The 24,463-nt window shown below is 35.3% G+C and overlaps 2 protein-coding genes across 3 annotated transcripts in view; one reads left to right on the forward strand and one right to left on the reverse strand.

The window, feature by feature from the left end:
• Positions 1 to 2,956, forward strand: part of CCDC39 (coiled-coil domain containing 39) — a 51,240-nt gene extending 48,284 nt beyond the window's left edge. Inside the window, exons 18-20 of the mRNA XM_049629552.1 lie at positions 67 to 246; positions 394 to 479; positions 1,634 to 2,956. Coding sequence (XP_049485509.1) covers positions 67 to 246; positions 394 to 479; positions 1,634 to 1,790 — 423 coding nt within the window. The 3' untranslated portion in view covers positions 1,791 to 2,956. The remainder of the gene's footprint in view (positions 1 to 66; positions 247 to 393; positions 480 to 1,633) is intronic.
• Positions 2,957 to 4,570: 1,614 nt separating this feature from the next.
• Positions 4,571 to 14,412, reverse strand: TTC14 (tetratricopeptide repeat domain 14). Of its 2 annotated transcripts, XM_049629554.1 has the most exons (12): positions 14,078 to 14,412; positions 13,353 to 13,477; positions 13,049 to 13,248; positions 12,028 to 12,112; positions 11,723 to 11,852; positions 11,292 to 11,447; positions 10,808 to 10,879; positions 10,286 to 10,405; positions 10,060 to 10,182; positions 7,944 to 8,061; positions 6,908 to 7,017; positions 4,571 to 6,070 (listed from the first exon to the last, which is right to left on the reverse strand). In XM_049629554.1, the coding sequence occupies exons 1-12, from the start codon at positions 14,236 to 14,238 to the stop codon at positions 5,158 to 5,160; spliced, it is 2,313 nt and encodes a 770-aa protein (XP_049485511.1). In that variant the 5' UTR covers positions 14,239 to 14,412; the 3' UTR covers positions 4,571 to 5,157. The 2 variants fall into 2 exon arrangements, 1 of the variants encoding a protein (XP_049485511.1); XR_007457521.1 differs by lacking the exon at positions 4,571 to 6,070 and having other exon boundaries at positions 6,925 to 7,017; positions 7,455 to 8,061.
• Between the last annotated feature and the right edge of the window lie 10,051 nt (positions 14,413 to 24,463).

Raw genomic sequence — 24,463 nt, forward strand, 5'->3', positions numbered from 1 at the left:
TCCATCAAAAAATACGAAGCTCTGGAAAATAGGTTTAAGTAATAATTGACCACTATTGACCAACAGTGTGCAAAACTCACCAGGGAAATCCGACTTTTGAAAGACACAAAAGATGAAACACTAGAAGAACAAGACATCAAACTTCGTGAAGTGAAACACTTCCACAAGATCATTGATGAAATGCTAGTCAAGGTCACTGAAGAAAATGCTGAAATCCATATTATCCTTCAAACATACTTTCAGCAGGTAGTAACAGTACCTTCTAGTTAAAGTATTTTTTAAACACTTCATGAAATAAACAGTTTATGGCATTTATCATAAAGTGAGGTCTAACTAAAAATATTCTTCTGAAAATGCAGTGGTACTAATTATCGCTGTTGAATATTCTTCCAGAATGGTTTAGAACTACCTACAGCTGGTAGTAAAGGTAGTCGCCAGACTTCTAGATCACCTTCACAGACTTCACTGTTGTCAGCAAGGTAAGTGGAGGCTTAGAAACCACCTGTTAATAACCCTCTAACCTATGCAAACACAGAGTGATTGGAACTGCCAGTGCTCTCCTGACCCTTACCCACTATGTCAGTGTCACATGCAGAAAACAGCTAGGAGGATAAGATTCTTCTGATTTCTGTCTGATGTCAGTTTCTATTCAGGCATGGAGTGCTTTGTGACTAGCAGCTACTGCAATAGTATAAAGTATGGAATTCTGGAAGTTACATCTTGCATGGTCAACCCTGAGTAGGGGAATTTTTTAAACCATAAAAAGATAACTTAGATGTACAAACATATGGAATGATTTTTATTATTGGAACCACGTTATAAATTTTTAAGTTGTCAGAATTTTACTTTGTTTTTCCTGCTTTATTTTCCTAACAAGGAAATGATTCTTTACTTTGGCAGTTTAGTTTTATCCAGAATTCTATCAGGTAGATAGATGTTTAACCAACACTCCTGTACTTTGCTGACAAAATGAAGTTAATGATAATCCTAATTTTAAAATTCCTAATCTCCTACACTCAGTAGCCATTTGCTTTTCATTAGTTGCCATAGAGCTTTCACAAAAAGGGACATCCTAAAAGGGACATCCTAAAACGTTGTGTTTGAAGTAAAACAAAACTGTTTCTACATAAACATGGGAAGCAGTCACCCTGAACATTGCTGTACTTTCATATTTTTAAAACTTAGCATTTCAGAATCATATAGCTAGTTATGCTTTTCAAATGACCCCATCACTTTATCCTGTCAATAGGACTAGCATTTTCTTCTATCTTCAGTTACATATTATTATGGTCACTCTTGCCAGCACCCAAATTCCCATGGCTCTCGCTTTATCTTTTATGCATAATGACTTTTGCAAAACCTTTAATGCTTAATGATTCTACTTCTAAAATGATTACAGTTGAAAATATTTTTCTCAGATTTGTTGAACTAGTTGAAACTGTATTCTTGCCTTTTTTTCTTGGAACTAATTTTTTTAATGGTTATGCTTTTAAAATTTAGTAGTACTATTAAGAATATATACTTTTTGATCTCTTTATTTTCTTGTGGGACTATGGTATCATTTGCTATTAGTTAGGGGGGGTCTCTACTGATACAAATTTTGAATTTAAAATCATGCTTTTTTTCCCTCTAGATCATCCAGAAGTACAAGTACTTCTGCTTCTCAGACTTCAGTTAAAGTATTAGAGCTGAACTTCCCAGACTCTTCTCCAGGAATTGGTAACACAAGTAATAGGCCAAGTGCTACCAACATTTCTAGTAATGGTAAAAACAAAAAAGGCAGCAAATAAACATCTTAATCTCTTTTGTAGAAGTTGTAAACACAAAAACAAAAATCTTCAAAAATAGTGAATCTCCCCTATGCTTTTGGGTGCTGTGTAATGTTATAATCGAGGCCTAATGAAATCATGTTTAGAAATACATAATGACTACACCAAAGTTTAATCCAGTGGAAGATGTGAAAGCTGTTAAAAAAAAAAAAAAAAAAAAAAAAGTCAAGGAATTTAGGTCCAAATAAGCCAAAGAAACATTTAATTTTCTTAGCTTTTGCCACACTGTTTTCTTCACAGAGAAGGAAAGCAGCAATAGCAGATTCTTAACAATGCCACATGTTCTATAAGCATAGATAAAATTGTTTTTCACTGTTCTTTTCATGTTTGTTACATTAGAAAATAGTTTGCTTCATTATTTCACACTAGCCATGAAACTACATTCAATTGTAATGTAACACAATCTTTCAGGCAATTTATGAAGAATCACTGTCTATGAATAGTTTATAATACTAAAATTCTTACTTACCCTAGAAAATCCTGAAGTTAGGTTTTCTTTATTCAAAGAAACAGGTTTCTTGGACTTCTGGGGGAGAAGTCTGTTAGTTTATTCTTTTGGTATGATTCTAAAATTTTTAACCAAAAAAATAGTATTTACCCTTCCCCCTCCAAGAAAACAATTAATAGGAAAAGAGATAGCACTATGTATCAATAAAAATATTTAAGTTCCTAGGAATTACTCCACTTTGATCTTGAAAGAAGTCAAACACATTAAACATTTTGCTCTCAATATACAACCAAGCATAAAGAATAATAATGTATTTTGAAGACGTTTTTTTCCCAAGACTTTCTTGATTTAATAAACGAGAGCTAGGTATGATTTGATTTGCAATAGGAACTCCATATATTTACAGTGGAGGTGTAATACCAGATTTAGAGTTATTCAATTTATACCTTATTATATACCATGTGCCCAACACTCTGAACTCTTGAAACAGTGTGGAGTATGATTATGTTATAAAACTGGCTTTTAAATAAATGTATTAGAATCTATGTACTTTAATGGAGTATTTCTCCTTCAAACCTTGGGAGAAAGTATTTGTTATGACAGTTGTCATTGTTTAAAAGTGTCATTTGCAGTTCCTTTTGAAAGGTAGTAGTGGCAATAAACCTGTCTTTCCTGATCATTATTTGAATATTTTATTATTATTTTTAGAAATAGCCAGGAAACGGGATAGCCAAGTCCAATGAATAATTTTTTTGTAAAACATGGTTGTAAATGCGTGAGATTCGGGAGACCTAAAAACGGATTAATTTTATGGTCACTTTGTGTGTTCACTAGTTCTTATTCTCTGCCCTAAATTACTTTGTAAATTACAACTTGCATTTCAATATTAAACACTATCTTCTAAGGAGGAAGGGATTGTCTTACTAGCTCTGTGATCTTGGAGAAGTTACTTCTACTTTTTTCCTTATTTGTAATACTGAGACAGTAACAGTTACCTACATCACGTTTATTAAAATAGTCAAATATATGCAAAATGTACAGGGCCTGACACAAACTGCACAATAACTTCTACCTGTTGAGTCACCACCCAAAGGCTAGCACAGTATTTGTGGGATGGTTAGGTTCTAGGTCAGCATACAAGCCTACATTTAACTCCTAAATAAAGTAACAGTTCCAGCCTCATGTGTTTAATAATGCTAAATGGTGACACAGGGATCAACCCCATTAACTCCAAATCTGGAGTTAACTTCCATATATTGTGTTAGAAATTTACTTATTAAGTCGAGACACAGACTGGGTGTGCAACTACAGACATAATAAGGAGAAAAACTGCTAAAGATAATCACTAGCAATTCTTGACAAGTAAATAAAATGGTTTAAGTAAAATACTGAAGATGTACTAGCAATTCCTAAAGGTCAAAGACTATTTAAGAGATAGTTTTCATGCTTTACAAAAACCACTATGTAGGACTATGTATGGATGATAAAGGAGGTACACAGAAAGAACCAGACTCTTTTAAGATGAGTTTCTTGTACAAAGATGAATGCATGAGTAACCTTTCTACTGCTATCAACCATGATTTTTGACCAGTTTTTCTCTATTCCATTGCAAAACAACTGTAGCTTTTTCATTAGGCCCCCAGTGCTGAAGTTTGAAAGCCACAAATAGTACATACCTAGTAAGAGTGACTTAGAGTGATAGCATTAAAGGTCTGTTGTCATTTACAGCGTCTAGAATCTGAAATTGGAAAGATTCTAAAGACCATTATAAATCAACAACAATGACTCCTATCTCTATCTCCAAATCTGTTTTCAAATTTGGGAGGATCTTTAGATCCAAGTCACTTCTTCAGCTCTAGTTGCTAGAGTTTATTCTGAGTAAAACCAGACTTTGTCGGCCTACTCATTTATTCAGACCTACGAAAGGAGGCATCAAGGGAAGCATTATTAGGAGAGAGATATTAAGAAGAAATGCAGGCCAGTTCTAGGTTAATTAAAAACATGCCCAGTGCCTTCCCAGCTGCACACATGTAGTACTAGGACGGTTTCTGAATTTTCTTTCTCTTAGGAGAAAAGCAGATTTACAGTGTGCTTCTCTTGCCACTGCTGTTTTTGCTAAAAGGATTCTTTTTATTCTGATCTATTCTTGCTTGGAACATAGACTCTAAGGGTCTTGCCAATATTTAAAGTTAAGAAATTTCTTAGGGCTATACTGTTAACAAGGTTTAAAAAAAAAAAAAAAAAAAGAGAGAGAAATAAGCAAAATCAGCCCCTATTCAGTTTTCATGGCTTTATTCCTAAGCTGGTACACAAATCATATTAAGTCAAGCTTCAGAGGTCATTTAGGCAAGACAGATAATCTGCAATATAATCTTAGGAGTTCTACAAAAAATTGTTACTCAAATGATCAATAAAAAATGGCACCTGAAGAACAAATACTGTAGATCTCTTTCAAAAGCTGAGGGAAAAGAATTTAACAGAAACGACCGTTAAATAATTTTTGAAGAAAACAATCCAAGTGTTCAATGAATAAATTTAATTTTCTCTCAAACAGCAGGATAAGGTGGACCCAAGGAATTCTCATATATTTTAATACAGTGAAGAAGCAATACTATGAGAATTATCTTTAGGTGAAGTTTAAATCATCACAGTAAGAAATACTGTACAGAAACATATGCATGAAAAGCCTAAAAATCAAGCTGTGAGGACACCCACAACTGAAACAAATATATTTTGAGAATAGCTGAAAAGCATTTGCTTTCTGCAATCTCTACAAATAAAATAGCTTTTGGAGTGGAGATTTCTGCACTGGACTTAAATAAAAGACCCAAAACTTTCATTAACAGCCTTTTGTGTAAGAGTGCTGATTCCCTTGGCATATTAATTTTTTGGCTTATTTCCTTTTTCTTTTTCAAATGCAGCTATCTGATTAAATATATTGAGTAAATTTTGAGGTAAATTTTTTTTAACTCCACTTTCTGACTGCTCTTTGCTATTTAGTCCATCTGTTTCTGGAGCCTCTGTTTTAATGTCCTCCTCATAAGTATCCTCTATTTCATATTCTCCTTGATTTTTATTTAACTGGTTTCTTTGTTCATGTCTACCAAAATCACGTGATCCAGAATAAGTATATTTTTTATATTTTTCAACCGATTTATAAGAGTAGTCTGAGCTGGCTGGTGAAGTGGAATGCCTCATGGAACCTGGCTCCCACCTTCTATAGTGTTCTTTTCTTCCCTCTGTATCTTTTTCAAATCTTCTGTAACCATAAATTTTCACCTTGTCCTCTGAATTCCTATAAAAGGAATCTGAGGAATCTCTTCTACTGGAGAAATGTTTTTCTGATTTATATGGTTTTTCTGCTTTGCTACTACTTGCCTGAGAATAAAAATCTCTTGGATCTTCAGACCTACCTCCAAAATCATCCGGAATTTCAATCGAAGATGAAGAGACAGGGCATCTATCTTTCTCTTTTACCTGTTTCTTTTGATATGGTAACCTATCCTGCTTTTCCAGTAGTTTTTCCACTTCTTGTTTTTGGTTAAGAAAAGATGCTAAAGTATTGGTTGGAACTGGGAAGAACTCATCTTTCCTATTCTGATCTATCTGACTTGAGGATGCCTTATTAGCTAAATGCCTTTTGGAACTTCGAGAAGACTCTGAACGGTTCCTCCTATGTTTCTTATGCCTTTTGTGACCAGAAGAGGAAGAAGATGATGAAGAAGAACCAGATTCATCAGCAGAAGAAACACTTGAAGAGGAAGAAGTTGATTTTCTTCTTTTCTTCTTTAGCCTAAAAAATACAGTTAACCCATCAGATGTTAAGTACAAAAATGTTTCTTAATTATTCATAAAGATTCTGGTTCTATTTTAAAGTTCTATTGTTAGTTCTCCTTAAAGGTTTCCTAAAATCTGTGGCTTAGATAAGCAATTACTATAATAATCTTAGTTACTACAAGGTCCAATTTTACCAGGAGGCATGACTTTTGGGAAAAAATACTGGGTAGACAGTTGTCAATGAAAGTAAATCCATCATTTCTGAAGGCATAGTTACATTTCCAACATTATCTAAAAAACTTAAGCCCATCTGAACACACAAAGGATAGAACTGAAGTCTTATATCCAGCTAGCTGTAATATATGTGGTTTCTCCACCTTAACACTATTGACATTTTCAACACCTGAATAATTCTTTGTTGGGGAGGTAGAATGATGGTGGGGGGCGGGGTATGCTGTAGGATGTTCAGCAGCATCCTTGACTTCTAGCCATTATATGCTAGTACCACTTCCCAGTTATGATGACCAAAATATGTCTCCGGGGGGAGAGGGCGGAGTTAAAGCTGCCCCCAGTTGAGAACCACTGCTGTAGTTCTAAAACATTTCTCTCTAAAATACAGGCAATTAAAATAACTTATATATTTTATTTATTGTTTGTTTGCAGAATTCTACCTTCAGATTCCACTTTGCTTAATTTCTTTTACAGAAAAACTTGTGGTATACATACTTACAAAGTATCACTGATTATAACTCAACACTTTTTTTTTTTTTTTTACTTACATTACTTCCATATGGCACTTTGGTTCAACTCAGTAGTTGCTTTAAGTTAAAAAATACTGAATGTTATAGTTTACCTTTTCTCCTCTTTTAAGAGCTTACGCAACTTTTCTGCACTTGTTTCTATTTTCTTTGTTTTCTGCTTTTCTTCCTTTTCAGCTTGTTTTTCTCTTAATTCCAAAGATTTCTTTTGGAACCCAGATATCGGAAAAAACCACACGTTAAAAATAGCAGAATACATAAAACCCAGTTTTCAAAAGACCACCCCCCCCAAGCCAGAAATCAAATGGGGTATACCCAAATCACCATATATCCAGCATTAAAGAAATATTTTTAATATAAAAATTAATCATACAGGTGTTTGGCATTAATCATTGGAAGAGCCAGAGTAACATTGAGGACCATATTGCAGTTGGTATTCCATGAAAAAAGGGGAAGCCATCGCATTGGTACCCATGACCCAGAGTGCAAGAAAGGGAAAAAATAAAATATATAATAAAATACATGAAAAAATATTTTTTAAAAAATTGAAAAATTTAGACAGGACACAAATTTTATAAATAAAATTCAAATAAATTCCATTAAGGTGAATTGTGGGGGGAATCACCATGTTCAAATACAAACCATTTAAAAAATAGCACAGCCCAGTTGGATGCATGATTACATAAGAAATCATTTTCCAGTTTGAGGATGGGGATGAGCAGCACCAGATGTCACAGACACAGCAGCAATGGTCCAATTCAGAAGAAAATGCATGAGAAAACATTATCATCAGTATTACAGGAAAAGGCAGTTTAAAATATTTCTCAAAGAGGTTTTTATAATTAACTCAATTACAACAACACTGAATTTGTAACCATCAGGAAAGCTCACTACAAGGACAATTCCCAAAACTACATACCACACATAGGCAGTAGGAATTTTCTCATAGGGCTATTTTTACTTTTAAGTACTATGAAGCAATGTCAAACCCAATTAGGAAAAGCTGTATCTAAAAAGAAATTTTTTATAACGTCTTACTAAGTAATCTAGAATAGTTTTCCCGAGAAGAAAGTTAAGTTTTGGCATTAATTTCAAATATCACTAAATTTCTAAGAGGAAATAAAGAATCACCTGCATATATTTATGAAGCTTCTGCAAAGCATCCTCTGCATCTTTAAAAGTCTCATCCAAAGCCAAAGCTTTCTTATAGTAACTTTCAGCATTTAAAAACTTTTCTTCTTCTTCTAACCTAAATTTGAAACAAAAGGTTTAGCTTTCTGCAAAAACAAAAAATTCCTTATTTATACAGGTCAGAGATTTATGACAGAACTTAAAGAAAAATTTTTTAGCAAATCATTTTCCAAACTAAGCAGTACTTAAATCAGGTACTTTTTACTATTTCTTTGGTAAAAAGACCACATAAACCAAAAAAAGTCAACTCAGATATGGAGAACAGATTGGTGGATATACGGGGTTGGGGAGGGTGGCATTGGTGAAATGGGTGAAGGTGGTAAAAATGTACCATCTTCCAATTAAAAGATAAATAAGTCCTGGGGATGTAATGTACACCCTGGTGACTACAGTTAATGATACTGTATTACAGAAAAAAAATACTGGACTCCATTACTGGTAACTAAAGCCAAATGTAGGTCCAGCATTGGGATTTTAGTCTGATACATGAAAACACATTATCAGCCAATGTCTTCAATAAATTTAGTATAATCTTGAGCTTTAGAATAGAATTATATAGGTTGGGTGCACTTGGGTGGCTCAGTTGGTTAAGAGTCTGACTCTTGATTTTGGCTCAGGACATGATATTGAGGTTCTTGGGATCAAGCCCCACATCAGGCTCTGTGTGCTGACAGCATAGGGGCTGCTTGGGATTCTTTCTCTGCTTCTCTCTTTCTCAAAATAAATATTTAAAAAAAAATTACATAGGTTGGCTTTTCCAATAGTTTATGAAAAATTTTCCCAGAATATTCACTAATGAAGTTGGAAATACCAATGTATACATGTACATTACAAGTAGCCTTCAGAAAGAAGTATTAGATTACAGTCATGTCTACACTATGAAAAATCAGAATTAGAAAGGGTGGATACAAAGCAGAAAGGATTTGCAAAGTACTTTCGGTTTTTCAAAAGTAGGAAAAAGTAATTACTGTGAAACAGAACAAAACCCAAAACCCAATGGCTTCAATGGGATCACTTCTGTATCACTGGATATGGGCATTAAGGGACCAGTTCAAGGCTATCAACATTTTTGGCTTGGATAACATATAGATGATGTTGCCATCCACTCATTTAAACACCAATATGTGGGTAATAAGATAACCATATTTAAGTAGCTGTCTACCTAATGAGAAAGTAAAAAGGTGCTTCAGTCACTTCGGTACAAAAAGAAGTTCTTGAGTTGAAAACAAATATTGCAAATCTCTTTAATTTAGAATTATGGAATGATCATACAAACTGGATTAATAAAACAAATTCATGAAACAGAAAAGTGATAATTTTATTTAAAAAATTAGTTGCAAAAAGATGCTACTAATAACAAATCAGTTTTTAGTTGGTAAAGTAGGCTATAACCAAAAATATTTATATTGGAATATTACATTTCTTCACATTTTATAAATTAGACTAGCCTGTTAGTCATTCAATATTTATGACACAACTATGCAAAGTAGTATGCCAGCATCTCAAGATAGTAACTTAAGTTATAGGGTTTGTTCTTAATGATTTGCTCTTCCATTTAATCTGAGTTTGTGGATTTTACTGCACAGAGCAGAGCAATAAGCTGAATATAATGGCAAAATATTATTCACAACTAACTACAGAATTCTCAATTCATACTTCTGGCATTATACCACTGGAATGATGAAATAAATTAAAAATCCAATTCCTCTCTATTAAAAAAAACCCTCTTGTGCGTGTGTCCAAGAAAAGAGTACTTCCCTTATTTTTGGACCTTCACATTTATATTTCTATATAAGGAGAATAGATATTCAGAACAATGAACTCAAGACACTAAAATATCTCCAACCTCCTATCATAACCTCAGTAATAAGGGAAAAAACACTAAAAGGCTTAAAAAGGACTATATTTAAAAAACATTTTCAACCAAAATTGAAATTAAGAGTGTTCTGAATTAAGTGAGTTAAAGATGCTACTTCCTTACATTAAGTTTAAGATTTTATAGCAGCTGCTTGAGTATTAGATCTCTACTTAATATTAAAAAAAATTCGACACTTACTGCCCTCCTCTTTCAACAAGTGTCTGACAGAGGTATTTTCTTGCATTCCTATGAGTTGGACAGTTTTCCAATGCAAGCTCAAAATCTTCTATTGCTTTGTTCAGACTTCCTTTTGTTGCATATCTAGAGACGTGAAATAAATTAGAGGAATTTATCTTCTGAACTATTAGTAAATCTTATATTCATTTACCTTATAAATATTCCTTAAAAGCCATGATCCACTTACAATGCTCCACGAGCCACCAAAGCTTCCACATTTTGTTTGTCTATTTCCAGAGCCTTATTATATTCATTCATAGCATCTACGTGGCGTCCAACCTTAAAATAATCAACTCCAATCTTCACACTAAAAAGACATTTGTAAACCGTCACATGCATTTCTCAGAATATCCAAACATAATGTTAGCATTGATAAACTTTTAAAACCAATCTAATTTGGCTAATATTTAGTCTGCAATACTCTCAGTATACATAGAGAGTATTTTGCCTTTCAATAACTTTATAACAAATATCTATGAATCCATATATCAATATACTGATTCCTTTTGAAAACATGGAAAATATTGGTTAAAACTTAAGTCTGTTAAGCTTATAGCACCATTTACACCTATAAAAAAGCTAATGTCAAAAACACATCATTTTAATTCATTTATAAACAAATTTGGTCTTAGTAAGGACTTAAGAATGCCTGCCTTATTCTAACCTTTAGACTAGATAATGCAATTGTTGAAAGATAAAGTTTTCATACCATTTTAAAGCCCAAGATGCAGACTGTTTCTTTCTCAATGCAGAAGCAAAATCATCTTCAGAGAAATTTTTGCTGTTCAAAGAAAATGAAAGTCAAACTATATGTTTTTTTTTTTTTTTTTTTTTTTTTTTTTTGGTAACAATCCTTCACTCTAACAGATAAAAATTCAACTCTGAAAAAGTAAATCACAGGCAAGAAATCTGTATTCCACATACAAAAGAATATTCTTAAAACTCTCAGGAATGACTATTATTGTCAAACAGTATTTTTAACCCAAAATTCTTATAAACTTTCTGCATCGTTCTCTACACATATCATCACAACAGATTCCATTCCAGGAGATAGGATCATCTAGTTCACTCGCTTTTTAGCATATTGCAGCTGCTAGGCTTAGAATAGTCAAATATGTCCCTCAGTTATATAGCTTTTGATATCAGCACCATTTACTTCACCACTTCAAAGAATAATAACTGATTTACTATACCTTTGTAAGCCTCGCATTAAAGATGGTGGATTAGATTCATCTATTCCTAGTTTTCCTAGAAGGAATTCAACTACTCCTGGATTAGCAAATCCCAAGGAACTCTGCATGACATTTTCAAAGGATTCCAAAGAATTGCTATTTAGTTCAACACTTTTCCTTAAAAAAAACAAAACACACATACAACAAAAATATAAAAATGACTAACATAATTAGCATGTTCCATTTCTATTAAATAAAACTCGTATCATTTTTGTACACAAAGGTACAGTAATATTATTTTGGTTTCTTTTACTTAAGGGTTATAAAAATGAGCATATTTTGAAATAAGAGAAATTAATTTTCTACTTTGTTGTCACAAGTTGGACACAATTTGGTATTTTTAATCAAGCAACTTTTGCAATTAATTTGTTGAAATAACATGGATAACTTACCTGTAGTACAAAGGAAGCTCTTCAGAACTAATTACACCTAATTTGATACCAGACAGATGTGGTGGAAGAGATGAACTATATAGAGACACTGCAAGCTTTTCATGGTATCTGTCAATATCTTTGATTCCAGCTTAAAAAAAACAAAACAAAACAAAACAAAAAACTAAGTTGATTAAAAAGAAAATGCAAGCTAACATAAAAACACATATATTTTTCCAAACACTACTCTCATTAGACAGATTTTCAAAATTAATATAAAAATCTGACAACTGTTACTTTTTTATTAATATGATGAAACTGATCACCTCGAATAATGTCACCAGTTTGGTAATATGATAAAGGATCCCCATGGTTACTGTGAGAAGGTACATCTCTTAATGGACAAAGAGCCTGCAATGAGAAGTATTTTAAAATACCAGACATTCCATTCTTTGGTGAGAAATATCATCTTTTATCCTAGTTGTTTAGTACAATGAGCTAATAGTTGACACAAACATTAAAAAAACTAACACTCTAAAATCTAAATTTAAGGATTTTCATTATAAGCAACTTCTGTGCGCATAGTACAACAAGTTCTCTGGTTCAGTTCAAAGACTAAAATCTCACAAAATTTGCAATCAGTTCTAGGAACCAAATGTAAGTATGGATTATGAAACACATAGATATTTTGTGCTTGTTAAAAACAAAACTAAAACTGTTCAGAAAGTAGGAGAATTCCAGTGAAAACTAAGTGCAAATTCTCCAAAGTTTATGTCTATCATCCAGTCTGTGATGCCTTCTGCTTTTCCTCCTCTATCATCTACCTTGACAGACGGCAAATATCAAACCTTTTAAATTGACACATTATCTCAAATTCAAGACAATTCATCTTGGGCAAAGTATCTTATTATAATGCACAAGCCATTTACATTTAACTACTGTAACTATATAAATAAGAAATTTGTTTCTAAATTGTCCACACGTAAGTATCTAATGCCAAATACTAAATAATTAAGAACATGTTCAGCTAGGAGAAATAAGCCTGGAACACCAATGAATCTCACCACATCCACTGATATCTGTAAGCATTTAAAGAAGGACCCTACCCCTGCCAACCAAAGGGACCAAATAAACCTCCAAAACCAGAAATGGAGGAGGAAACTACGCAAGTAACTATATCACCGTTCTTTCAAAAAGAAAGAGTATTTTATTCTTCTCCAATATTTATTTCTCGAAACTACGGCAGCAGGGCACACTTAAGCATAACTGGATGCAAAAACATAATTTTCGCATTGAGATGACTCTTATCAAAAACAGAAGCAATCAAATAACTGAAAAATAACTTACTGTGATTTCTAAGTGGGATATATCTCTTATGATGCCACTGCCTAAACAAATCAACACCATGAAAAACCCAAATTCCCGAATGGAACTAATTCTTCCAATCACTATATCACCACGCTCAATATCTCGGAAAAACAGCTCTCTCCGGTCCATACTAGGGATCTCCATGAACTGCTCTAAAGGTGGCATGATTGCATAACCATCTGAAAAAAAAATTAACAAAATTACAACTGCTTTGTGTTTTGCTTCATCTCAAGTGCCATTAAAATAACCCAAACCGCAATCAAAATATTTTAAGAAAACTCACCTTCATTGTCTTCATTGACTTCAGAAGTTGCAGGTGCATCTGATTTCCAGGAAAGTGCAAAAAGCAAATCTGCTTTTTTGGAAATGAATTTTTGTATTTCAATGTTGTCAACTCTCTTCTCTTTTCTTAAAAGGAAACAAAACTTATGAAAACTGGCTTATGGGTAAAACCTTTTTTAGCAAGGCCAAGCTTATGCTCTTGGCTTTCATTGCCCAAGCAGATCCATCCTAAGCTCTGGGCCGCACATCCTGCGAGAAAAAGTTTTAATCAGAGATTCCCTCATTCGCCAGCCAGTAGATGGAGGGCGGGGAAAGTTAAAAAGTAGCCCCCGCAGCTCGGGGGAGGGAGGGTGTGTGTGTGTGTGTGTGTGTGTGTGTGTGTGTGTGTGGGTGTGTTTGTGTGTGTGTGGGTGGGTGGGTGTGTGTGGGTGGGTGGGTGGGTGTGTGTGTGTGTGTGTGTGTGTAGAAGAAAGCCCAAGGGATTTTGGATAAAGACTCCGTGCCTCCGCTAGCCAGCACGGAAGAAAAAGTTCAGTCCGCTTCCCGCCTTTCCCTCACACCCGCAGCGCGGACCCTCCGCCATTCAGCCCTCGGCACCTGCGGGGCAATCCTCACGTGTTCGCGGCCGCTGCTCTGCTCCTCCAGGACTCAGCCACCCGGAGGCGGTAGTGGGGCCCTGACCTGCGTCCCCTCCCCCGTCTCACAGAGGCGGCGCCGTACCATTACCTGCCCTGTAACTGCTGCTGGGGCGGCGGGCCCCGGGCGGGCTCGGCTGCGGACCCCAGGAGGCTCCGGAAGTGCGGGTTGTCCTGCTGTTCGCTCCGGAGAAGGGAGAGCAATGACGGCCCGTGGTAATTCAATGACTGCCGAAGAAGGTCCCGGTCCATGGCCAGAGATTGCTGGACCCAGTAACAGGTGGGCTGCTAGGTGCCCCCCGCCCCCACCCCGTTAGGTGCTCACTACTTCAGCTTGGTGGCCCCCGAGACTGAGGAAACAACCTGGAAACTGCCGGAAGGCCACATCACAGACTCACAGTTGTCTGCCGGAAGTGTTCCGGGACCGCCCCAAGCGGCGGCGCGGAGGAGCTCAGCCTCGGTCTCGCGAAATGGAGCGAGACTACGGAAGCCGGAAGCACTGGGTTAAGCATTTCCTGAGCTAAGGGCTGCCTGCGGCTCCGAGGTAGTGCACTGTGAGAAAGTTTTTCAAAATTTCTGTGATGTTATTACGTTGAAATGGCCCCGGCTCTAAATCATCCTCTTATTTAGTGAGGCGCTTCTAAGTGCCATTGCCAGGGTGAGAACCCCATACGAGTTACAAAGTTTCTTCCTTCAGAGTGCTCGCAGGATAAGTCATTCTCTATGTCTCACATACAACCACATTAGAGTGACTGCTCTGGGAGATTTTCTGGTAGTCTAAGGTCAGAAGAAAGGAAGGATACTAGCATCTATTAAGCACTGGAATTGTGTTGTCCATCCATACTCCATTCACCCTGATGATTTTAGAGTTAGCTTAAAATGGCTGTAGACCTGTGCATACATGGATTCTATTTTATTTCTTTAAGTGGTGTCTAAAGATTTAGTGCCCACTAGATTTACTTTGTAGTGCTGTGTATTTAAGTCAATATATTGTTTTTGTGGGTAATTCAAGTGATTTTCAAATATAATTGTGATTTAGGCTCCCCCCCAGCACCTTAGTTAATGACTTGAGCTTCTAACCACTTTAACTCATTATATATACTCTCTCCTTAGAGATTGAGGACACAGTCCCAAGAGTCTCAACAAATTGCTCAATGCCACCCACCTGTTAAAAGGTTAGAGTTAGGATTCAAACTGAGGTCTTAATACATCTTCACAGACACAATTACCGAAGAGTGTTTTTCATATGGACGACATAACTTACTCTGATTTTGAGATAATATGACTTTATTTCAATATATTAAAATCTGTTCCACTTAAGTATGTATAGTTTAGTATAGTCCTCTTGAACAAAAATAAATGGTAGCAGTTATTCCACCTCCTCTCCAGCTATGTGTTTTCACTGTCTCACCACTTGGATAGAAAACCCAGCCCAGAATATAGTGTATGACTCCACACTATTTTGTGAAAAATCCAGGCAAATAGTTTACTGAGACTTGAGAGGATGCAACAAAGAAGAATGCAAGTTTAAAAGATAATAAATTTTAAGCCACTGTGGGCACATCAGGAAAGTTTGATCAATGGCACAGACTGACTTGTGTTAAGCTATAACTCTAGAGAATGACTGTTACTAGGAAACAGGAATTATCACTGAAAGCCAACCACTAAGAATGAACTATATAGACATTCTGGTAAATACATGATTTTAGTTAGAGTTGATCTGTTATTGAGGATCTAATTATCTCCAGAGGGACTGAGAAGCCCAGTGTCTGAGAACCAGATGCCAGACAGCGGCACTTAGTCTGAGAAGGCCACTTTGTGAAGGCATTCTTGAGTAGCACATGTCTTCATCACTATGGGATCTGTCTACTGTTTTTCCTGATTTTAACACTAAACTCCAACCACCCCATGTCTTGAACAGCTAGAATTGCTGTGGTATAACCATGAAAACAGGAGTAAGTAGCTGCTTTTAGAGGGTAAACAGTGTTCGTCAAGAGTGGAATTTATCAAATGCTTGCTGTATACACAGTAATGGTGGGAAAGAAAAAAAAAACTTCAAGCAGGTGTAATCAAAACTTAGGCTGGGTCTTATCTTTGGTTAGGGCTGGCCTTACATGGAAGTAGTCACAGTAGTTATGTGACAGAGACAATCTTGTTCTTCACTTCTCAAGTACTACAATCACAGTATGGGAGTAAGCCTTTTACAGTTACTAATGTATTGGAATGAATTTTCTCCTGGGATAGATATATCCTTTGACTTTTGAGGCCACTGAGCATTGAATCTTTGACATAGGACTGGAGGAAGTGAGGAGAGGAAGTGAGGGGATTAGTTGCTTTTCATCTTGGAGAAGCTAGTCCCACATGCAGGATTTCTCAAGGTGGACATAGAAAGAAAACACTTTATTTTTCACTTCTTGAATATTTTTGTTTACCGGTTTGACCTTTAAAAGGATCTTTTAAAAATCCTTTTCAGTAAGTTTTCCAGATTAAACAGTATGAATCATCATGTGACTATGGGAAGGAAAAGAGGGAAAGGATTCAAGACATTCAGATCTTTGGTGTCTAGATCCTGGGCCTATTTTTATTGTGATATAAAATTCCATTTTAAATGAACACATATGTACATCTCTTAACACATACTCTCTAGGCCCTGGAAATGTAAAGATGAAAAATACTCCTGATTCTTGAGTGATGTACAATCCAATAGAAGATTAGACATAAGAAGAAATGTGACACATGGTAAGTACTATTGTTATGGACATCTACTAGGTGTCTGGTTAGATCCTTTATTTTTCTTGGGGGTTGAGGTAGTGGGAGTTGATGGGGGTAAGAAGGAGAGGAGGAGGCAAGTGCATTCCAGGAGGGGTGGGAAGGAGTAATATAGTTAAAGAAGTAGAGATGTGAAAAAGCAAGATGTGTTCTGGAGACAGCAAGTGTGAAATTGAGGTAGGTAGGGTTATTTTAGTTATGGACATTTTAGTTATATACATCATTACAGGTAGGCTGTAGATTGGTGAGAAGAGACCCATTTCCTCTGTGTGAGAATACACACACACACACACACACACACACACACACACACACACAGATTAAACGCCTGATTTTTTTTTTTTTTTTTTTTTTTTTTTTAGTAAAGGACATAAAAACTTAGCCAGAGCAAGGTAGCCATGTAAAGCAAGGGCAAAAGCAGCATATCTCAAAGTAGCTTTTCTTGGATCCCCCAAGTTTCCCAAAATAACATGCAGAGCTGCTAGTGACACAGTGTGCAAAAGATGAAGTCTATCTGGACCTGAGAAACTTGCTTATTACCATGTGGGAAGGACTATACAAATAATCTGTGACTATGTAAGAAATCTGTAGACAGGTTCTTTGTAGTTCTTGACTCTGATGTAAACAATTTCAAAAAGCCTCATCCTCATCTGAGATTGAGGATGAGATGTTTGTATCAGGAAAGTGTGGGTAGAACCAAATAAGACCATAAGTATGTTAATACTCCTCCCTTTAATTTTTCAGTATTTTTTCTATTCTTTTTCTTAAGAAAATCCTTTTTTGTTGCTTAAGCCAGCTTGAGTAAATTTATGGTTTGGAACCAAAAGAATCTTGACTATACTAGGAAGCCACCAACTAGTCACTTCTGCTGTTTCTACTCTGCCATTTAAAAAATTAAAAAACAGATATAGAAAGGTTGAGAATTTGTTCAAAAATGAACTTTAGAATCCACATTATCTTAGTATTCTTTCTACCATGCCATACCATCTAGAGGATTAGCTGAAACCATGTTCTTTAAGGATATAGTTGTAAATGTACATGTGTGGAATTTATTTTACTTTAAAAATATCTATTATTATGTTAACTTGTTACAATAGCCATAAACCTTTTTTCCCCCTAAAATGGGGCCACTTGGTTTCATTCATAGACATATGGTGCAAGAGGCAACTTTGCTTCCATAGGAGGTAATTCACTTTGTTCTATTTAGAATTATATTTGGAGTCACCTTGGGTTAACTTAAAGAAGAATGAGGAATACTAAAAGAAAGTATGGCTAGATCAGCCAAAAATCCATCTTTATTATTAAGGAAATAATTCAGACTTCTTCTGATAAGGTTTCACTCATTCAGTAGTCTTTGTTTGAAAGGATTATACCACCTTCTCTCTTTTTTTTTCATATCACAGATTAACACATCTCATTAAGAAAAACATTGTCAAATATTTATCCACACGAGGGTGCTGTAAGATCATTGTGGATATCAAGTTTTCTATCATTCACCAGAAAACCTACTGCCAATTAAACAAGTATTGTGGCCTACCATGTAGAATCATGTTAAGATAGTTATGTCTCTAACACCTTCTCCATATTTTAGTTATTGGTAAATGTTTTGAGGATACTATTTTAATATGAGTTAGTTCATATCTCATTGTCTTTGATTGATTAGCTCTGTAATTTTGAATTTTTCAAGAGGAAAGATCACTACTTTTAGTTACAATTTAGGCTGATTAGTTCTGAACAGACCAGGAGGTGAACATTGCATAACTCCAGGGAAGAGTGGGGGTGTTTGCACTGTTAACATTTACATCATAATCTATGTATGACGTATGTGGAACTCCCAGAGTTGTGGAATACTGGACCATACACAGTGGCTGTCTGCAGTGTTATTCCAAGCCAGCCATTTGTGTGTGTGTGTGTTTGTATTTGTTTACAAAAAGGACTTGGGAGTAGGATGAAGATATTTCAGAACAAATCCATCATGATGGGGAAAAAAACAATTGAAAAGATATGTGCAATACTGACATGGAATAGGTCAGTGTGCTTATCTTCAGGTACTTTGTCAGGACTGCTTAGAAAGATACAAACATACACATTTCTTAGATTCTCATTTTGTGGCAGTTTCTCAGAATACTATGCCAGGGAACATGTCAGGATTATAACAAAAAATTGACAATTTGATGTTAAATAAACAGTATTCTTTGTCAATACATTCTGGATTGGTTTGATACTCATTTTTAATGTAATTTGGACATTTCTTTGAAAATGAGTAAATTGATTACCTTTTGATTATTAAACCATAACTCCTTTTTATTTTCTTGGTGGCAGCACCAAAGGGGAATTTCAGAGACTAGAAATGTATTATTGTTTTAGTATATTGCCACCTCCTTAATGGAATCCGTTGGAAGATCTAGAATATCTGGTTAAAGATTAAATGACATTTGATTATTGGTAGATAGACTCTGATTTCTAACGGCAATTAATTGAATGAATGAATGAATGAATGAATGAATGAATTTGGCAATTATTTATTGAGGGTTGGGCACTGTTTCAGATTTTAGGACTATAAATAGTGAAAAAAAATCAAGATTTCTGCTTTCAAGAGATTATATTCCGGTGGAGGGAGACAATGAGCAATAAACATAATAAATAAGTAAATGATGTAGTATATTGGAGAGTGATAAAACCTATAGAAAAAAATAAATCTGGGAAAGGGGCACTGGAAGTGCAAAGGAATGGGTTTAGTAGTTTTAAATAGAATGATCAGGGCAGGTCTTGCTGAGAAGATGACATTTGAGCAAAGACTTGGAGGAGGTGAAAAATTAGTCATTCAGCTTTTTTGGGAAAAAAGAGTTTCAGGCTGAGGGAATAGCCAGTACAAAGGTCTAAGGCAGGAAGGTATGTGGTGTATTGAGGAACAGCAAGGAAGATAGTGTGGCAGGAACATAGCATGAAAGTGCGGTTTGTAGAGTATGGGAGGAACTTGGCTTTTACTCTTAGCGGAATGGGCATTGTTTCAGGGTTTTAAGCAGAAAGACGTGTTATGACTTTGATTACAAAAGGATCACTTCAGCTGCTGTAGAGATTGGAGTTAACTAAATAACTATTGCTTATAATAGAAGAGAAAAACTTTTAATTTTTTTTAAAGTTTATTTTTGAGGGAGAAAGAGACATGAGCAGGGGAGGGACAGAGAGAGAGGGAGACATAGAATCTGAAGCAGGCCCCAGGCTCTGAGCTGTCAGCACAGAACCCAATGTAGGGCTTGAACCCATGAACCATGAGGTCATGACCAGAGCCAAAGTTGAACACTCAACCAACTGAGCCACCCAGGCACCCCAGAAGGGAAAAACTTTTATAAAAGACTAAATATCTCTTGTGTCTTAGGAAACATAATTTTATTTTAAAATTTACTCATCATTGTATAGAATGAAAATATGAGGTTTCATTGGCTCCAAGAAGATTAAGAGTGTCAGCAACTATTTATGATGAGGTAGGGAATTATCATAATGGAAACAGTTTAGCCCAGGAGTCCAGGCTGCATCTTGGGGGCAGATCATCTAATCTCCCAAGCCTCTTGTCACCTTTAAAACTGAGAGCCTGGACGCTTTACATTCTCTGTGCTATGATAAAAACAATCCAAGTGCTAAAACTTCATGTTTCTCTTTAAGCCACTCTGCATCTTTTTCTATGAAATCTGCATGGAATTTTTTTTCCTTTTACATTGCATTGCTGGTAAGTTCCTACTGTGGATGGTCTCTTTAAGTGAATGAGTTTCTCTAGTTCCAATTGGTTGTGTCTAGAAAAGAGACCAGACCTATTGAATCACTGTACTGTACACCTATTAACTCTACTGGAATTAAAATAAAAATACATAGACAGAAAGAAAGAAAGAAAGAAAGAAAGAAAGAAAGAAAGAAAGAAAAAGAAAAAGAGAAAGGAAGAAAGAAAGAAGTCATACAGAGAGATTGGCTGGTTAGCCTCAGGTAGTCTCAATGTGGCACTTCCATGACATAGTCCTTTTATCCAGCATCCATTTTTCAAGAGTAGAAATTCAAGATAGGCTTAGCAAACTGATAGACACTAACCAAACAAGCTAGACACTGATTTAGAAACCATATTGATAATGTTTTAATGGTGAAATATAGATGCTATGTGAACCAGAAACTCATATTGAATATCAATATATTCTCCCATAAGAAGCCAATTTTAGTCAGAGGTTTATTTGTGAGCCTGGAATCAGAGCAAAAACAGTCTGTTAGGTGATGTTAATGACTAATTCCATCAAAGTATGTAATCTGATGCATTTATTTCCTCTATATGAGTATTTCTAAGGCTATCAGATACTCAGCTCACGTAGGCACCCCCTACCTCCTGCTCTCCCTCCCTCCTTCTCTGTCTCTTTATTAGCAGTTATATTCTCTCTATATATATAACTGCTGCTTTTGAAGCAGTTTTCAATGATTTTTTCTTAAAATGGAAGCCCAGTATACAAAAAAGAACTGCAGAACTACCTTTGTTGAAGCTATGATAGAAAGATAATGAGATCTCAACCTGTTGCTCCCCTCCACCCCTAACCCCCACCATGCACATACTAAATGGTGGCTGGATAGATACCTTTAAGGACTGTCTCAGACCTATTAATGGGTTACTTTTTCAGGTAGAGTTCAATATCACTGATTATGTTTTAGCTTAAGTTATCATATTCCCGTCCTTCTTCTGTATGTCTATACTGTATCACTCTGGAACTGTGTATTTCTCAGACTCTCTAGTCAAACACCATTTTATCCTTCCAGGTTTTACTTTCTCAGGAGGTAATTTGATTTCCAAGTTCAGGAGGGCTCTATTCTTTGTCCTAATAAAATCACTATGAGTCTTTTTTATGATTTGGTCTCTGCCTATGTATCCTATTATATTTTCAGCTCTATCTGTAAATCATTAGGATTCAACTGCAAAGACTTCCTTTTTTTTAAAACCACATAGATTTTCTGATATTTCCAAATATTCCAATTTTTTCCCCAACCTTAGAACTTCTGTACTTGCTGTTTTCTGAAATGTTCTTCCCTCACTTTATTTTCTTTTTATTTTCAGTTCTCAGCCCAAAGGTAACCTCTTCTCTGTCATAGCACTCCATTTATTTCCATAACAGTTATCATAAATTTTTTCCTTATTATCTCTATTCCCCACTAAGATCCATGGAGGTGGGGCCTTATCTGTATTGTTCATGCCTCTATACTCAATAATAACTAGCTCAGTGCCAGCAAATATCAGGAATTAAATAAATGTTTGAATGAATGACAATATACAAATACTTATATGTATATATCACGTTCACAGTGAAGGATAGGTCAGAGTATGTCATATATGTCCGTTTATTTATTTATTTTTCGCCTGGTTTACATTTGGTTTTTGTCTTTTATCTTGTGTTAATTGTTGTTAATTTCACTGTGTCTCTGACTAAGTTCTCTAGGGGTTCTGTGCATATAGGACAAATATCTGTATCCTTGTTGTATTAGGGTTCTCTAGAGAAACAGGATAAATAGCATGTGTACATATAGAAAGAGATTTATTTTAAGGAATTGGCTCATTGGATTATGAAGGCTGGCAAGTCCAAAATATGCAGGGTGGGCTGGCAGGCTGAAAACCTAGGAAGAGTTGATGCTGCAGTTCAAGCCTGAAGGCCACTGGGCTGGAGACCAAAGAAGATCCAGTGTTGCAGTTCAGATCTGAAGGCTATCTGCTGGCCAAACTCTATCTGCTGGCTGAACTCACTTTTGCTTGAGAGATGTCAGTCTATTGTTCTGTTCAGGCTTTCATCTGATTAGATGTGGCCAACCCACATTATGGAGAGCATTCTGCTTTACTCAAAATCCATCAACTTGAATGTTAATCTTATCCCAAAATACCCTCACAGAAACATCCAGAATAATGTTCAACCACATATCCAGGCACCATGGTCCAGCCAAGTTGATACAAAATTAATCATCACAATTGTGTTATACTTCAGTGCCTCATTTTAAGACAGTGAAGTTTATTCGGAGTAATACAATCTCATGATGGTGAAGCAGCCACGTTCATATTATATGAAGAATAGCTGAAAGAACTGAGAATGTTTAGAAATTCTCCATTGTTCAATATACTGGGTTCCACTCTTGTTCATACCCAGTGTTTTTCTGAGTAGAACCACCACTTCTTACTTCTATCATAATTATAATATTAATTATAAACATTTCACTGTCTCGGTTTGAAATTAATGTCAGTTAAGGGCCTTTATGAGCAAAATTTCTAAGCTTGTAATACTTTTATTTTTGCTACTTCTAAGATGTAGAACTTAAGATTTCTTATCCATCACAGTGATTTCTGCAAGATAACTTCCATGTTAAGCACTGAGTAAAAAATTATCTACCATTTTTTATGAGTCACTGATTCCAGTTGACTTCCCTTTTTGAACTATAAAACATCACTCCTAATTGTAGCAGCCCAGGGTTTTTCTGTTAACCCTATCCTACCCATTTCTGAGGCTACCTTTTAACCCTTTCTCCAACAGTAGTAAACAAAACCAAACACTATGATATTAGGAAATTTTTTTGTTTTTGATTTTGTTGTTATTTTTTCTATGACACTTAGACCTTTCAATAGCTTCTGATCCAGAATTTATTGTATTAATTTTCATTGGTGTCATGGTGTCTAGCATGAATATGAGAGTTGTAATTCATTTGTTCACCTAATGTTTATTGCCTATCTATTTGTGCCAAGCAGCTCTAGGTGCTGAGAGTTCAGTGATGAACAAGTCAGAAAAACAGCCAAAATGAAAAAAGGTAGCATGAATGGTTATTGCTGATGATCCTTTATTCTGTGTCTGTGGATTTAGATATAGAAGAAAAGTGGATTATTTTTATAGCTTTTATCAATTTCACAGAATAAAAGAACCTTTGAGGTACCTTTGTTACAACTTGAAGATTTAGAGGAGAATAAAATCCATAATAGTATAGTATATATTTATATAGCAAATAGTATAGCATATATTTATGTATATTTATATAGTTATTTCACAATAACAAATACCATTGCATTAATTATCTCTGTATAATTAAAATATTTCCAAGCCTTTGTCATTGGCTCTTACTTTTGGCCAAATTAAGGATAACTTATTTCTTGAACTGTATAAGAGTCTTTGAGGGGCCCTTGGAAGTAGTGACATAAGAACCAAGTCAGTGAAATTTTTATACCGTTTACTAGAAATTTATTTTATGGAATATTCTCAGTTGACATAATCCCTTTTCCCAGTGTTCATGGAGAGAGAGAGTAGAATTGTGAGGAAATGTTCTTATGATGGATTATATTAAAAATGATTAAACAAAAATATATCTTATATAAGAAATACTGAACATATTGATACCATATTACTGCTGAAATTCTCTGGGCAATCTGAGGGTTTATAAACCTATTTACTTATTTGTCTTTTTCAAACATTGATACTTTACCTCTGGAATTACCAGAATTCTGGAAATTTGCATAGATGTCCCTTTGACTATTTGACTGAATACTAAGCTGTATGTATATAGGGTGAGACTCTACAAGTCTAGAGAAACAACAACTACAGGGAAGCTGTAAGCTGAACAACCATCAGAGTTTTATAGTGGTTGGAAGATGCTTGCATTCTGACCAACTAGGGTAGAAAGGCCTGTTGACATACAGAATTAAATGGAGATCCTA

This window comes from Panthera uncia, chromosome C2 (assembly GCF_023721935.1).
Source record: "Panthera uncia isolate 11264 chromosome C2, Puncia_PCG_1.0, whole genome shotgun sequence".
NCBI classification, from domain to species: domain Eukaryota; kingdom Metazoa; phylum Chordata; class Mammalia; order Carnivora; family Felidae; genus Panthera; species Panthera uncia.

Excerpts from the sequence above, each read along its gene's own strand:
- TTC14 (XM_049629554.1), bottom strand. The coding sequence starts at position 14,238 with ATGGACCGGGACCTTCTTCGGCAGTCATTGAATTACCACGGGCCGTCA. Across the intron at positions 13,249-13,352 it reads AGTCAATGAAGACAATGAAG|ATGGTTATGCAATCATGCCA; the intron begins GTGAGTTTTCTT and ends TTTTTTTTTCAG. Across the intron at positions 7,018-7,943 it reads AGCTTCATAAATATATGCAG|AAATCTTTGGAATTAAGAGA; the intron begins GTGATTCTTTAT and ends GGGTTCCAAAAG.